A 14,201-nucleotide genomic window follows, 5' to 3' on the forward strand; every position below is an offset into this window, starting at 1 on the left:
TCTGACACAAAAGACCTATCCTGAGTCAGTAGATGATCAGATTATTTTTTGTTTTACAGAAAATGATTTAATCAGAAATTTTAAGCTTAATGATGTCTCACAGTGCCCTCCAGTGGCACAGAAACACAGCTTCTGATTTGCAACAAGACTTCTATTGAGAAAGCCAAAGCTGTTGGCCTAAGGAAAATGTATGTACTAGTCAAATCATATTTATCCATACACATTAGTAGGTAAGGAACAGGATGGTCTTTCAAAAGAAATTACAAAGAGTTCTTCAGGGCTGGTTAAGTTGGCTCCTGAAGGAAACCCCAACTATGTCCTTAGTTCTGCACATTCAGACGAGTTGGCATGGTTTATAAGATATATTCATTGAGAATGTTTGACAACGTGTATAAAAAAAAAGCCCCTGGTTAAATATGTCTGTGTTTGGAATCACAACATCTGCCTGCAAGAGCCAAGACTCAATGTATGCAAAGAGAAACATGTGATGCACGGACGCCATCCAACCCATAGACATAAATCCAGCTCTTAACTGGGCCCCGAAATACCGGGACAGAATTAGGGCAGATTGGTGGGTAGCAAAGCAATGAATGAGGCTTAGAACTGTATAAAAACCCCTTATGTAAAGCTTGCAGCCTCAGCACGTGCACAATAATTGGAATTTTACATCACGTTTCCATTACAGCCATCAAACGTGTGTCTTGGAAAGCAAGCTCCATGTTTCACATACAGCAGGGCGGAAAAGTAGCCCCTCATTTCAAATTGGTGGTTTTATATATTCAAACATAAACATTGATCATCTGCTTCTTATCAAGTCTTAAAATTAGAGAAATATCCACAGATTATACTTATTATTCAACCACCATAGACATTATTAGTCTTTAATTGCACTAACCTATTCTGCAGCACCTTACAGAGAGTATCATTCCCATCAGTCCCTGCCACAGTGGAGCAGGTTTAGTTCTACTTTAACACAACACTGCGTTTGTTATGAATGAATTAAAGAGGACCTGTTGGGTAAAAATGTTATCCCCAACCAAAGGTGGGGGCTAATAGAGCCCACATTCCAGTTGGGGATAACCGTAGTTTTTTTAAAAAATATGCCCCCGCAAGCACTTTATTAGCCAGCACCATTGGTTGGCGATAACATTTTTACCCAGCAGGTGTCCTTTAAGTAATTAAGCAGGGCACCGATAATGGCGCGCTTGATTAGTTCACCCCCACAGTTGCTGCACAAGATTCTTTTGTATTACTGTAGGTGGAACACTGGTGCAGGGGTCAGGTTGGCAGTCACTAATGGCATATTCTCTGGCTATGAGTCAGTTTACTTGGTATTGCTTAGGTTTCACTTTTATGAGCAATGAATCAAGATTTGAATGTAAAAATCTTAATATAAATGGCAAAATATAGAAACAATGTTCCCCACAAAGTGAATATGTTTATTATTTGAGGAGAGAGCACTCAAGCATGCTAGCATTGTGGAAGGAAGGAGAAATTAAGAGGTAGCTTTGGACTATTTTCTACTTTATGTAAGACACATTGAGCTAAATGTGTTACTTGTTTTTAGTGATGGGGGAATTTATTCACAGGCATGGATTCTATGCGAATTTCGCCACCTGTTTCACGAAAACACTGCAAAAATGTGCATGCGACAAAAGTTCAATGAGACTGCAAGTCTCCTTATTGCCATTAGTCTTAAAGGGATACTGTCATGGGAAAAAAACATTTTTTCAAAATGAATCAGTTAATAGTGCTGCTCCAGCAGAATTCTGCACTGAAATCCATTTCTCAAAAGAGCAAACAGATTTTTTTATATTCAATTTTGAAATCTGACATGGGGCTAGACATATTGTCAATTTCCCAGCTGCCCCATGTCACGTGACTTGTGCTCTGATAAACTTCGATCACTCTTTACTGCTGTACTGCAAGTTGGAGTGATATCACCCCCAGCAGCCAAACAAAAGAACAATGGGAAGGTAACCAGATAACAGCTCCCTAACACAAGATAACAGCTGCCTGGTAGATCTAAGAACAACACTCAATAGTAAAAACCCATGTCTCACTGAGACACATTCAGTTACATTGAGAAGGAAAAACAGCAGCCTGCCAGAAAGCATTTCTCTCCTAAAGTGCAGGCACAAGTCACATGACTGGGGGCAGCTGGGAAATTGACAAAATGTCTAGCCACATGTCAGATTTCAAAATTGAATATAAAAAAATCTGTTTGCTCTTTTGAGAAATGGATTTCAGTGCAGAATTCTGCTGGAGTAGCACTATTAACTGATGTGTTTTGAAAAAAACATGTTTTCCGATGACAGGATCCCTTTAACTAATTCACTGTCCTAAGGGATAATTTAAAATAATATTTGGGGAAAAAAACACTAAGGGGGAAATCTAATAAAAGCTGCTAAGTGTGAAACATGGCTACTCACCCAGTCCAACCAATCAGCAGCTAGCATTACTGGCCACCCGTTTAAAATATGATCTTTCTTTGGTTGACTAGACTTGATCAAACTTTGCACCTTTTGTTATATTGTTCTGCTAGTTGTGAAATGCAAATCTCCCCAGCATTATAAGGCCCATTCTCCTGGAGGGAAGACAAGATAAGTGTAACACTTACAAGTGAAACACACCAGCACTCACCTGAACTTTTGGCATTTTAGAACAGCAGAAATCAATGGATGGTACCCGTTTTAATTTATATAGAAGGAATCTCAGTTTTTTTAGAGTTTAAACAAAGATATTGACCAATTGCACCTTCAGCTAATTTCTATTTAACCCTTCACATGGGAATTCAATAAAATGTACATTGCTAGCACTACCGTTCCAGAGATATTAACCATACATACAGTGGCGCTTCAGGGGCTGATGCCGCCTGAGGCAGAGGCCCCATGCTGCCCCCCTCCGACTCTGTGCTTTTAACGCTTTTAGCGGGTGCAGAGGGGCGCATCGCTAGTGTATTGAGCCGAATTTCCGTTTTAAAAAACTGTAAAATTCGTAAAGTAACCAGTCGCGCCTTTTGCTGCCCCTGGTAACTGCCCGCTCCATGCCGCCTGAGGCGAGATTCTCACGTTGCCTCATGGCAGGAGCGGCCCTGCATATGTAGTATGGATAGAGTGTACTGTATACACAAACACAGTCTATTCAAATGACTGTTTATTATTACAGAATTGCCCAATAAAATATTTTCATATCTGCATCATATATACATAGGTCTGCATTTCTCTTTGGAAACTGAAAAATACAGATCCGTATAAAAAACAAGTTTAATTTAAATATACACTATGGGAAAAAACATTTAGATATTTACAATCATTTACAAGAAACAGGCTTAATCAGCAAAAGCCCAAGGATGATGAAAACCATAGAGACCCGAGAAGCAAATTCATTCATTTTATGCATTATCACACACAAGCTTCCTTACTTGTGTGTGAAAATCTTTGGCTATTTTAATGCACGGTTGCTCAATACAGGACTCACCATGGACTTCATGTCATTGCAAGTGGCAAGAAATGTAAACTTCATAAAGAGCCTATAAGCAGCAACTAAGCCCACACATTATGTAATGAGCTTTTTCCGGCTAGGTGTTTTGCCGATAGAACTCAATACATTGGCTTTGCCGAGGGGAGAGTCATCGGAAACAGCTGCTGGATTTACTTGTCTTTTCCGTGTCGGTGTTCCTTGGTCACTGTCAACATCAGAAAACACATCTGTAACAAGAAAAAAAAAAACATTATTTATCTTTGCTTTGTTCATAGCAACTCGGCAAACGGCTCTGACGCACTTGTTCTTGTCTAATAAACGAGAGACTTGGAGGTTTGTAATTGAAAACCTCCTCTACCGCATGACATTAAAAATGAAGTAGAATCCTAGCAGACTATATTTGTTTATCTCTACTATGCCAAGGAATACAGAAACACTCAATAAGGGCAAGGCCACACAGGGTGTTTTAGTCACCCATGCTATTTAGCAAACATTTAAAACGCAGCCTATGTCGGTTGCTGCTGGTAAAATTGCCCTATCGCATTATACCGCGACGCATGATTATGTCTTTTACCAGAGCGATTGCCATAGGGAGCAAAGGCATCTAGGAGTAGTAATAACTCAAGCAATTGGCATAGGCTGCAAACATTACCTGGCAATAGGAGAAGCGAAATATTGTTTCCTCATGGTTTCAGTACACAGAACAGACCAGGCCTGGACTGGCAATCTGTGGGTTCTGGCAAATGCCAGAGGGGCTGCTATAAGGTCCCATAGAAAGTCACTATTTAGTGGGCTGGTGGGGGCTGTTTGGGCCTCTATGTACCTGAAATGCCAGGGCCTATTTTAATTCTCAGTCCGGACTTGGAATGGACTCCCTCAGATCGAATGCACAGGTACAACTTCTTTCCATGCACATTATTTGTAGGTGTTCTGCCAGGATTATTGCATGGTTGGAAATAGCAGAACCAATTTTAACTGTCCTTTCATACTATCACATGATAATGACTGAATTTATTTAAAGAAGTACCTTGAATTGTTTTTTTTCTCTTGGATGAGGGAGTTTTTCCTTTATATAACAAAGGAGATTGAGTAAGGGACAGAAGACCACTGGCAGATAAAGGATTTTTCAGTACCTTGCTGGGTGGGGTAAAACCTAGAAATGAAAAACAATATATGAATGAAAAGACATCATATTTAACAAGCTGTAAAAACTGTAAAAAGAAAAAGTAATTGGTTACTTTCTTGCAAAATTTGACAGGAGGGAAGAGGCAGGCAAGACAAGGCTCTGCGGAAACAGAATAGCAGCAGGCTGTAAGGAGCAGAGATGCATCAAGTTAGGTTGGAGAACACAGATATTGGCGAAAATGTACAGACAAATGTTCACCAGCAAAAATGTGCCCATAAAATTATACACATTCATAAAAGTAAACTTGAAAGTATTACCTGTCATATTAAAAACATCATCACAGATGCTTTGTTGTGAAGAGTTTAAATAAGAGGACAGACTTTGGTCTGAAGAGAAGATTTCCATTTCTTCTTTGGTTTGGTGTGTGACCATGCTGCTATCCTCATGTCTATTAAACGTACACAGTCTTTTGACATGATTTGTTGTTTCCTTGGTGGGGGACACAAGACTGAAAACTCGCTTGCGAGACCCAAGTCCAAACGTCCCTCCATCAACTTTACGTTGCTGTCCAATAACTGGAGACTTCTCCAAAAGTTTAGAGACTCCTTCAAGCTCAAAATCACCTCCATCTTCTTCTGGATATTCTGGAATCTTATCACATTTTAAAAGATTTGAACATAGAGCTGTTGCTTTTTTCTTCCTAGGCCAGCTATTAATGACATCTGTGCTAAGTTTTTCTTTATGTTTTGGAGATGGTGTCCAAGGAACTCCTGTATGTGACTGGGATGGAGAAGCAGCAGCCGAAGCACATCTGTTAGGTGTGTAAGACTGACAAATAAAAGTTTGGATTCCACTTTTCCCTGGTGTATAATGAGAAGTCCGCACACAGGAAGGGGAAACACAAGCAGATTCAGTCCTTACTACATGTTTGCTACACCACTTCTCATTAAAAGGACTTTCATTCCCTTTTCTTTTCCTGGAAATCTTTGGTGTTTTGTTAAAATCCATATCAATTGTTGAATTTGAGTCTGTTCGCTTGAATCGAAGTTTCGGCAAACCAGACTCCTGCATTTCAAGCTCAACTTCATACGTTGACTGAGGAATCATTTTGAGATGACTCTTTGGCGTTGAGAACTTTGCAGGAATCTCGGGAGTTCCAAGTCGTGCAGCAGCTTCTCTCTGTCTTCTGTCGGGAGTGCATCGTAAACCATATGTTGAGGTCGAAAACACATTTCCCAAAGACTTTGGAGTGGTTGGCAGATAACTTAGGCCTGAGCCAGAAGGTTTTCGTGTAATGAGGACTTTCATCTTCAGCTCAGATGCTTCTGTTGACACAACTCGAGCTTCTGAAATATCAATACTTTCCTCTGTTTGGGAACTGTTAATAAAAGAATCTGTAGCTCCCTGGCTGTCCAAAGAAGAGGAGTCAAGTTTTTCACTTACTATAGTAACCTCTTCAGCTTTTGATGATGTAACATCGGATAAAGCATCTTCCAGATCAGGTGACAAACTTTTATCTTTAAAAGGAATACTTGATGATGAAACAAACGTCGGAGAAAGAGAATCAGTACACTCGCCAGCAAATATGACATTCTGCATTTGCGTAGGAATATGTGCAGGCACAGTGTAAGTAGTCTCTGCTTTTGTACCATCATTATTATTCTGAAGTGAATCTGTCAGAGGTGCAGGTGCACCAGACTCTTGCAAATAACAATGATTTATCAATGCAATAGATGATTTCTTGGGTTTCTGACAAATGGATGTTGCTTTTTCTGAACAAAAGGACTTGAGTGCAGATGAGGAAGTAACTGATGATGATAAATCTGAACCAAGGACTTTTTCAGGAGTGCATTGTCGCATACGAGTTAATGCAACATTTAGTTCCTTCATAATGTATGTTTTTGGTGATGGTGTATGAGAAACAGAAGTCAAAGCAGATCTCTGTGGTGTTTTAAGGATAGGTGTATTTGGAACAGAAGCCAAAATAGGTTTCTGCGGTGTCTGAAAAACAGGTGTACTCATAACAGAAGTCAAAATTGCTTTCTGTGGTGTCTGACAGACAGGTGTATTAGTAACAGAAGGCCACATAGACTTCTGTGGGGTGTGACACACAGGTGTTCTCGGAACTGAAGCCAAAATAGGTTTCTGTGGTGTCTGCAGAATAGGTGTATTGGGAACAGAAGCCAAAATATGCTTCTGTGGTGTCTGAAGGTTATATCCTGATCGTCCAGGAGATTCACACTCTTGGGGGTGTTTAGGATCGGATTTCCTTGGGGTGTTTGAGATCTGCATACTTTGTTTTGTAGGAGTAGTGCTATTACTTCTCTTAGGAGTCCTTGAAGGTGATCTGAAATCCTTACTTTCCAGTCTTTGCAACTTTTGAGGCGTTTTTACTTCCAGTAAAGTTTGGCAAATAGATTGCTTGTTTGGTGAACCATCTTTTTCAGGAGTCCTTTGTGCTAGTCTCTTACTTCTCCTTCCCAAAAGATTCAAAGGAGATTTCTCCTCTGTTTTAGATGGAGAGAATAATTTCCCTAGGTTTTTAGCAGCTTTTTTCCTTTCTGAAGAACCTTTGGAAGGGGTTTTTAACCTTTTGGGTGTTCTGGCTGGAGTATGTGGTGTACGTGGTGAGCAAGGGGATTTAGTGTGAATCTTTTCTGGCTGGTCTTTTAAATTAGGAATGTTTTTGCTTGGAGTTTTCCTAGGAGTTTTTCCTGGAGTCTTAAAGAAAAGGAGGAAGAAAATTAAAACTTTTTCGGGTATTTATTGCTAGAATTGTGAAGAAACTGTATTGTTCTATGGGAACATTATATTGACCTTATAAACAGGATTAATAGTGTCCAGAATTCTTCTAGATCTTTTGGTTGTTGGAGGACTAATCATATCGAAGACTTCCCCAAAAAGGAGCCTTTTAGGTGTTTTGACCTCAGAAATGGAGGAATTGCCTACAAATTAATACAATAAAGTATTACAAGCTTAATAGTAATTACTATTCAAAACAAGATGCACTTAATAAACCCAGTATTATTTAATATATAGGCAGCTTTTTGAAATTCAAATGCAATCTTAAGTAATTGAACGCAGAGTACAATTGGCAACATTTCTATTTCATAAGAATACCTGTTTGATCTCTAGACAATTGAGACCGTGTTGCAGAATTCACCCTTTCCAGATTACGGGATTTGGGCTGGGAAGCATAAAAAGTCGAGGAGTTCCTCCTTGTTAAAGATAGCTGCTTAATGCGTGGGCTTCTTCGTAAATCAATATCTATAATAGGGCAACAAAAAAAAATTATGTGTACAAGTAATTACGTTTATATAAATATCCAGGAAAAGTTAACATTTTCCCAAAACTGACTAGTACACTGCACTGTACCTGCAGTACTGCAGCTGTTTGAAGTATTAACTGCAATCAAATGGATAGTAATTTTTTTTAAAACAAGGTGGACAGATTTAGTTGGACAACTTGGGCAATTTAACCTCATTTCCTGTACATCTTGGCATGTATAGGTACTCTTACAGATGATCAGTTTCAACAGACCAGTCAGTCTGTTCAAATGAATGGATGACATTTATTTGCCCAAACTGCTTAGTATTCAACAGCTGGACTTTGCATGGATGCCTATAGAGATCAAATTCTTCTTATATTTCTCCTAATATTTATTTGTCTTTGCCTTGCATGCAAATCCTTCAAATTAAATGGGAAATAATTCTCCTGCACAATGCCTGTGTATGTAACTTGCCCAAGACAAAGTAGTACAATGGCATCACTAAGCCAGAGTTGCCAGACTAAACTCTTCATTTTCGTCACAGAATATACAGGTATGGATCCTAATATCCAGAATGGTCGGGAGCTGGGGTTTTCCAGATAAGGGATCTTTCTGTAATTTGGATATTCATACCTTAAGTCTACTAGAAAATCATATAAACCCAAAATTAGGGCCGAACCCCGGAATCCTTCGCGAAAGATTCGGCCGAATACCGAACCTGAATTCTAATTTGCAAATTAGGTGTGGGAAGGGGAAAACATTTTTTACTTCCTTGTTTTGTAACAAAAGTTTAACAAGGGTAATGGGATAGGTAAAGAGGAAAAGAGTTCCAGTGTGACAAAAAATGTAGGCAGTAAGGTAAACTCACCAATAACATCAGGGGGTTCAGGCACTCAAGCCCCAGACCTTCAGCTCGGGGAGGCTATGCTAGACATGTAGATTTCAGTGGTAGACTGGCACAAACTGGACTTCTCTCCAAAAATAGATGCAAATTAAAAAAGTTTTATTTATACAAAAAGGAACATCTCAGAGGGAGGCCTTACGCCTTCTGAGCACTTAGTCACAGGCTAGGGATACTCAGTACAACCAGTGATATTTAAATGAAAACACCAATCAGAGAAGTGATCTGGTTAACCAATCAGAATGCATAGAACATTTGTGACTGGCTTATCCAGAAGAAATAAATACAAGTACACACGGAAATTAGCAAGTAAAAATAGATAAAATTACATATTTACAAAGCAGAAATATGTATTTATACCATGAGGAAATACTTTTTGTAGTAAAAAAATGTATAATACAGTGTTATAATATAGCTAAGGTGACACTTGTATTCTTATTATTAGGACAGAGAAGATGATAAAACATCTTCTCTGTCCTAATAATACGAATTCAATTATTTTTTTCATTTAAATATCACTGGTTGTACTGAGTATCCCTGGCCTATGACTAACTAACGCGTAAGGCCTCCCTCTGAGATGTTCCTTTTTGTATAAATAAAACTTTTTTAATTTGCATCTATTTTTGGAGTGAAGTCCACTGAAATCTACATTCCTTGTTTTGTGACAAAAAGTTAAGTGATCCCCCCTCCCTGCCCCTAATTTGCATATGCAAATTAGGATTCTGTTTTGGTTCGGCCAGGCAGAAGGATTCGCCCAAATCCGAATCCTGCTGAAAAAGGCCGAATCTGAAACTGAACTCTGGATTCGGTGCATCCCTACCCAAAATAATTGCTTTGCTTCCAATAAGGATTAATTATATTTTAGTTGGATCAAGTACAAGGTACTGTTTTATTATTAGAGAGAAAAAGGAAATACTTTTTTAAAATGTGGATTATTTGGATAAAATGGAGTCTATTCAGAGCTTTCTGGATAACGGGTTTCCGAATAATGGATTCTATACCCGTATTTCAGTTTATATTAATCCATGCTTTATTGTATCCATTATTTGTTACAAAGGAATTGTCATTTAGAGGAAGGATCTCATTTCATTTTCTGCCATTTTATCATTCAAATAATGCTATTCGTCCTCCTATGTGTTATTTCTTTTTTGCAAGTGCCTATAGCAAGAAATGGTTTTGCTTTTAGTTTCTAACCTGCAGTAAACATTAAAACTAACTGATGATTGCTGACTGTTACTGAACTCATGCTAAACTGAACTGTTTCATGGATTGTTTTCATGGATTATACAAAGTTATACAATTATAAGCAGGCAACTCCTGCCTCTTCTTACTACTGTGTACAACTTTTCTTTTTCATAATGCAAAGCAACCAAAAATGGTTAGAAAAAAGCAAGATGGATTTCTAAATAGTGATGCCTGCATGATTTAAAAATGTAAAAAAAGAAAATTGAATAAGTAACAGTGAACAACTGGCATCTCACCCTGAAGAGAGAACAGGATTTGTGTACTCCTTATTAAATCAATGTCCTATGTTATAAATTGGGGAAACAATGACCATAGCAACGGGGAAAAAGAAAGATCTACAAGATGTAGGGGTTGTGGCAAATGATACCAATTTTCCATTGTTGCAAATGATACTACTACTTCTTTTTATTTCTCTTACCTCTGATTTCTTTTGCTGGAGATTCTTCAACAATGCTGATGTTGGAGTTTGACTCAGAAGGCCTGAAATAGAAACATCTATGTCATATTGCCTGACCTAAAATATTGCAAACAAAGATTTTGGGGGCAATTGAGTCTTTGTATAAGAATTTGTATAAAAAAAAAATAATCTAATCTCACCTGTATTGTAAGGAAATCTATATGGGAAATTTATATGCAGTATAAGGCAACATTTTGTTGAGGAGTGTAGGTGCACCACTACTATATATTTTTCTCTATTTGCTTATAGTGGGATTAAAGTCTAAAAAGTGACATTTTGTAAAGCAGCTCACCGTCCTTTGATCTGCCTTTGAAGAAGCCTGTTTGCAGTCTGTTTGTGAAGAGGGGTCTCAGATACTTTTTTCGTCAACAACTTGTAGTGATCTAAAATAAAACAACCACCATGCAATTACATGTATAGAAAATGATGCAGGATTTTTTTTTAGTGCCAGTTTCCATGGCAAGAACTGAGAGAAAGGGAATCTCATATTCAAAGAAATGTTGAATATTATAATACTAAAAAAATTCTATCCAGTTAAAAGATAATGGTCACATTAATGGTTACCTTTAGAGCTATCATGAGATTTGCTGCGTTTCCGCTTCAGACCCTCTACTGCAGATACAGACTGGCTTCTTGGCATTTTACTGCATCTTTTTGTTTTGTTTGGTGAACGGGGCTCTTGAACAAACAAGTTTCTTCTTACTTTTGCTTTATAGGAAAACAATGGTTTGATTACAAGTCCAGAGACAAGAGTAACATGTTAAGGACTACAAAACATACAGAAATGCAAATAATGCTCATGTTAGGAAAAAAAATGTAGACAGGCCTTGGGCTTACATAAGCAGTGAGCATGGGTTAAGGCAATAAGCTCTGAGATCAACAAAAGCAAAATATTGATGGCTATCACTTCTTGTTGCAGAGCCTTTTACATTTAGCAGCTGGGAAAACTCAGCTAAGCTCAACTTTATTATCACTGCAAAGGATATAGGAAAGGATATTATTCTGATATTATTACCTGCCCTTAAGACAAGTTCCCTTAAAAAACATAAAACCTTTAGTGTCTCTGATTGCACAATGGAAAATCTCTACCTCTGAAAAAGGCAGTGTCACATATTAGGACAAACCTAGCTGCTCTTCTAATTTTAGGGGCTTTTAGCTCTTACTATTGCACAGAAATCTCAACAACTTAGTTATTGTCTTTCCCCAAAAGCAGTTTTCTGGCAGAAACTCTACTTTCAAATTGTCAAGAGGAAACCGTTTTAGATCCTGTATGTATTTGTCTGATGACAAAAAGAGAATCCAGCAGGTAGCCACAAGGCTAGATGGCTAGGTAGAGTCAAAACACAATGTTGACTAGATACTATCAAATCCAACTCATCTAGCCCCATGTATTTCAATAAAAAGATGTTCGTTAATATGGAGACTACAGGGTACCCTGGCTCAGTAAAATGGTATTCAAATTCAACACTGAAAGAAGCACTGAGCTCTTATCCAGACATACACATCTCTGTATAAATTCCTTATTGACTTACACAATATAACAAAAACAAACAATACCTTCAGCATCTTTCTGTGGTTGAGCTGGGAGAGGTACATTTTCAATTACTACAATAGCTTTGGATTTCAAGTTTTCCTGAAGATTAAAAAAAGTGTTAAAGTTTATTAACATGTACATTTCATAGTGAGATCTAACGTGAAAGGGATCCTGTCATCGGAAAAAAAAATTTCCAAAATGAATCCATTAATAGTGCTGATCCAGCAGAATTCTGCACTGAAATCCATTTCTCAACAGAGCAAACAGATTTTTTTATATTCAATTTTGAAATCTGACATGGGGCTAGACATATTGCCGAGGTAGCATGGGCAGAGGGGGGGAAGATATAGGCCAGTTGGAATCGCGAGGGTTGAGTCATGGCGTCCACCCCCATTGCCAGCGGATCCCGATAGCGAGCAAAGAATTTGGTTACTTTGCTGTTGGTTCTGGATGCCATTAGAAGACCCCATATCTTCACCAGCTCCGGATGGAATTCCCATTCACTCGGATCCAGCTGGTTGCGACTGAGGAAATACGCTTTTGTCTTGGATACCCCTGGAATGTAGATGGCGGATAGTCTGACTGAGCTGATCAACACCCAAGTTAGAATTTGCTGTACTTCCGCTAGAGCTGCCTTGCTGCGGGTTCTTCCTTGTCTGTTGATGTACGCAACAGTGGTGGAGTTGTCGCTTTGTACTCAGACCGACCTGGTCTGAAGATGGCGAGACCAGTGGTCGAGGGCTAGTCGTACCACTCGAAGTTCTAGAATGTTTATGGATAACTTGGCCTCTTCGGAGGACCATGGACCTTGTACAGATAGGTTGTTCCAAGTTGCCCCCCAACCTAACAGGCTTGCCTTTGTCGTGATTATGGTCCAGTCTGGCATCGCCCAGGACTGGCCCGTCGATAAATTTTCTTGTCTTTGCCACCAGGAGAGGGACTCTCTTGTTGTGTTTAGGAGAGCGAACCTTTGTGATAGAGATCCTCCCTTCCATCCTGATAGGATGTTGGATTGTAGAGGTTAAAGGTGAATCTGTGCAAAGGGTACCACTTCGATGGAAGACACCATCAGTCCCAGGACTCTCATTGCTAGATGGACAGTGGAACGCCGGTTAGAGAGTAGGAGGATGATCTGTTGATCCTCATCTGCTTGTCCCGGGGTAAGCTTACCCGTTGTGTTAGAGTGTTGAACTCGAAACCCAGAAAAATCACCTGGTGGTTGGGTCGCAGGTTGGATTTTTCCCAATTGAGGGTCCAGCCGAAACTCTGAAGTAGATTTATTGCCTGCTGTAGGCTCTATCTGCTCTGTTCTTCTGTTCTGGCCTTTAGAAGGAGATCGTCCAGGTACGGTGTCACCGAAACACCTTGAAGTCTCATTGTTGCTGCTGTGACAGACAATTTGGTGAAGACTCTTGGAGCTGAGGACAGGCCAAACGGTAACGCTACAAATTGGTAGTGCTGATTCCTGAAGGCAAACCTCAAGAAGCGGTAATGGGGTGGCCATATCGATACGTGAAGATAAGCATCCTTGATGTCCAGGGACATCAAAAGGAGCCCTGGTCCATCCCCGGATCACTGACCGCAGTGTTTCCATCTTGAATCGTACAGACCGAATGTGTTTGTTGAGGAATTTGAGGTCCAGTGCTGGTCTGAATGATCCGTCCGTCTTGGGAACTAGAAACAGATTGGAGTAAAACCCCGAGAATGTCTCTGACGGAGGTACTGGTACAATCACCCCGTTTTGTTCCATGTTGGCGATGCAGTTGTAAAAGGCTTGGGCCTTTTTGGGGTTGGAAGGGACCCGGGACATGATGAATTTTCTGGAAGGTAGAGAGGAAAAGTCTAGGAAAACGCAGCTGTCTTGCGTTGTCCCCTCCTGCGGCTCAATCACCCCATTTTAACTAAGGTCAGGGATAAGGGAGGGGAAGATAAAGCTGTATGTGAATGCGCACTGGCAATACTCACAAGCACTGTGCAACCGGCAGGACCCTTCGTCACCCCTATGGACGGGGAGCAGGCATTGTCCAATGGTCAGTATAGCCCAAGAGGCTAGGTTAAGACCCCGGTGCTGTCCCTCGAAGGAGGTGATACCCTGAATGGAGCAGGTAGCCCTGACACTGAGACACCCCATCTTGATGCTGTGATGAATTATAGTCTATAAAAAGTTTGTCTCAGGGGACAAAGGGT

General features: G+C 39.7%; 1 protein-coding gene across 4 annotated transcripts in view; it reads right to left on the bottom strand.

Annotated features, from left to right (window-relative positions):
• Positions 1-3,139: 3,139 nt before the first annotated feature.
• The window catches only part of ticrr.S (TOPBP1-interacting checkpoint and replication regulator S homeolog), a 48,805-nt gene continuing 37,743 nt past the window's right edge, over positions 3,140-14,201 (bottom strand). For 2 of the 4 annotated variants that reach the window (XM_018255324.2, XM_041588233.1), the window contains 9 exons: positions 12,038-12,113; positions 11,045-11,188; positions 10,773-10,863; positions 10,442-10,503; positions 7,730-7,876; positions 7,427-7,554; positions 4,927-7,330; positions 4,511-4,792; positions 3,140-3,710 (listed from right to left, as the gene is read on the bottom strand). In XM_018255324.2, coding sequence (XP_018110813.1) covers positions 3,559-3,710; positions 4,511-4,792; positions 4,927-7,330; positions 7,427-7,554; positions 7,730-7,876; positions 10,442-10,503; positions 10,773-10,863; positions 11,045-11,188; positions 12,038-12,113 — 3,486 coding nt within the window. In that variant the 3' untranslated portion in view covers positions 3,140-3,558. The remainder of the gene's footprint in view (positions 3,711-4,510; positions 4,793-4,926; positions 7,331-7,426; positions 7,555-7,729; positions 7,877-10,441; positions 10,504-10,772; positions 10,864-11,044; positions 11,189-12,037; positions 12,114-14,201) is intronic. The other 2 variants (XR_005966615.1, XM_018255326.2) reach the window with 2 other exon arrangements.

The sequence above is a fragment of the Xenopus laevis genome, chromosome 3S (genome assembly GCF_017654675.1).
Source record: "Xenopus laevis strain J_2021 chromosome 3S, Xenopus_laevis_v10.1, whole genome shotgun sequence".
Taxonomy (NCBI): Eukaryota; Metazoa; Chordata; class Amphibia; order Anura; family Pipidae; genus Xenopus; species Xenopus laevis.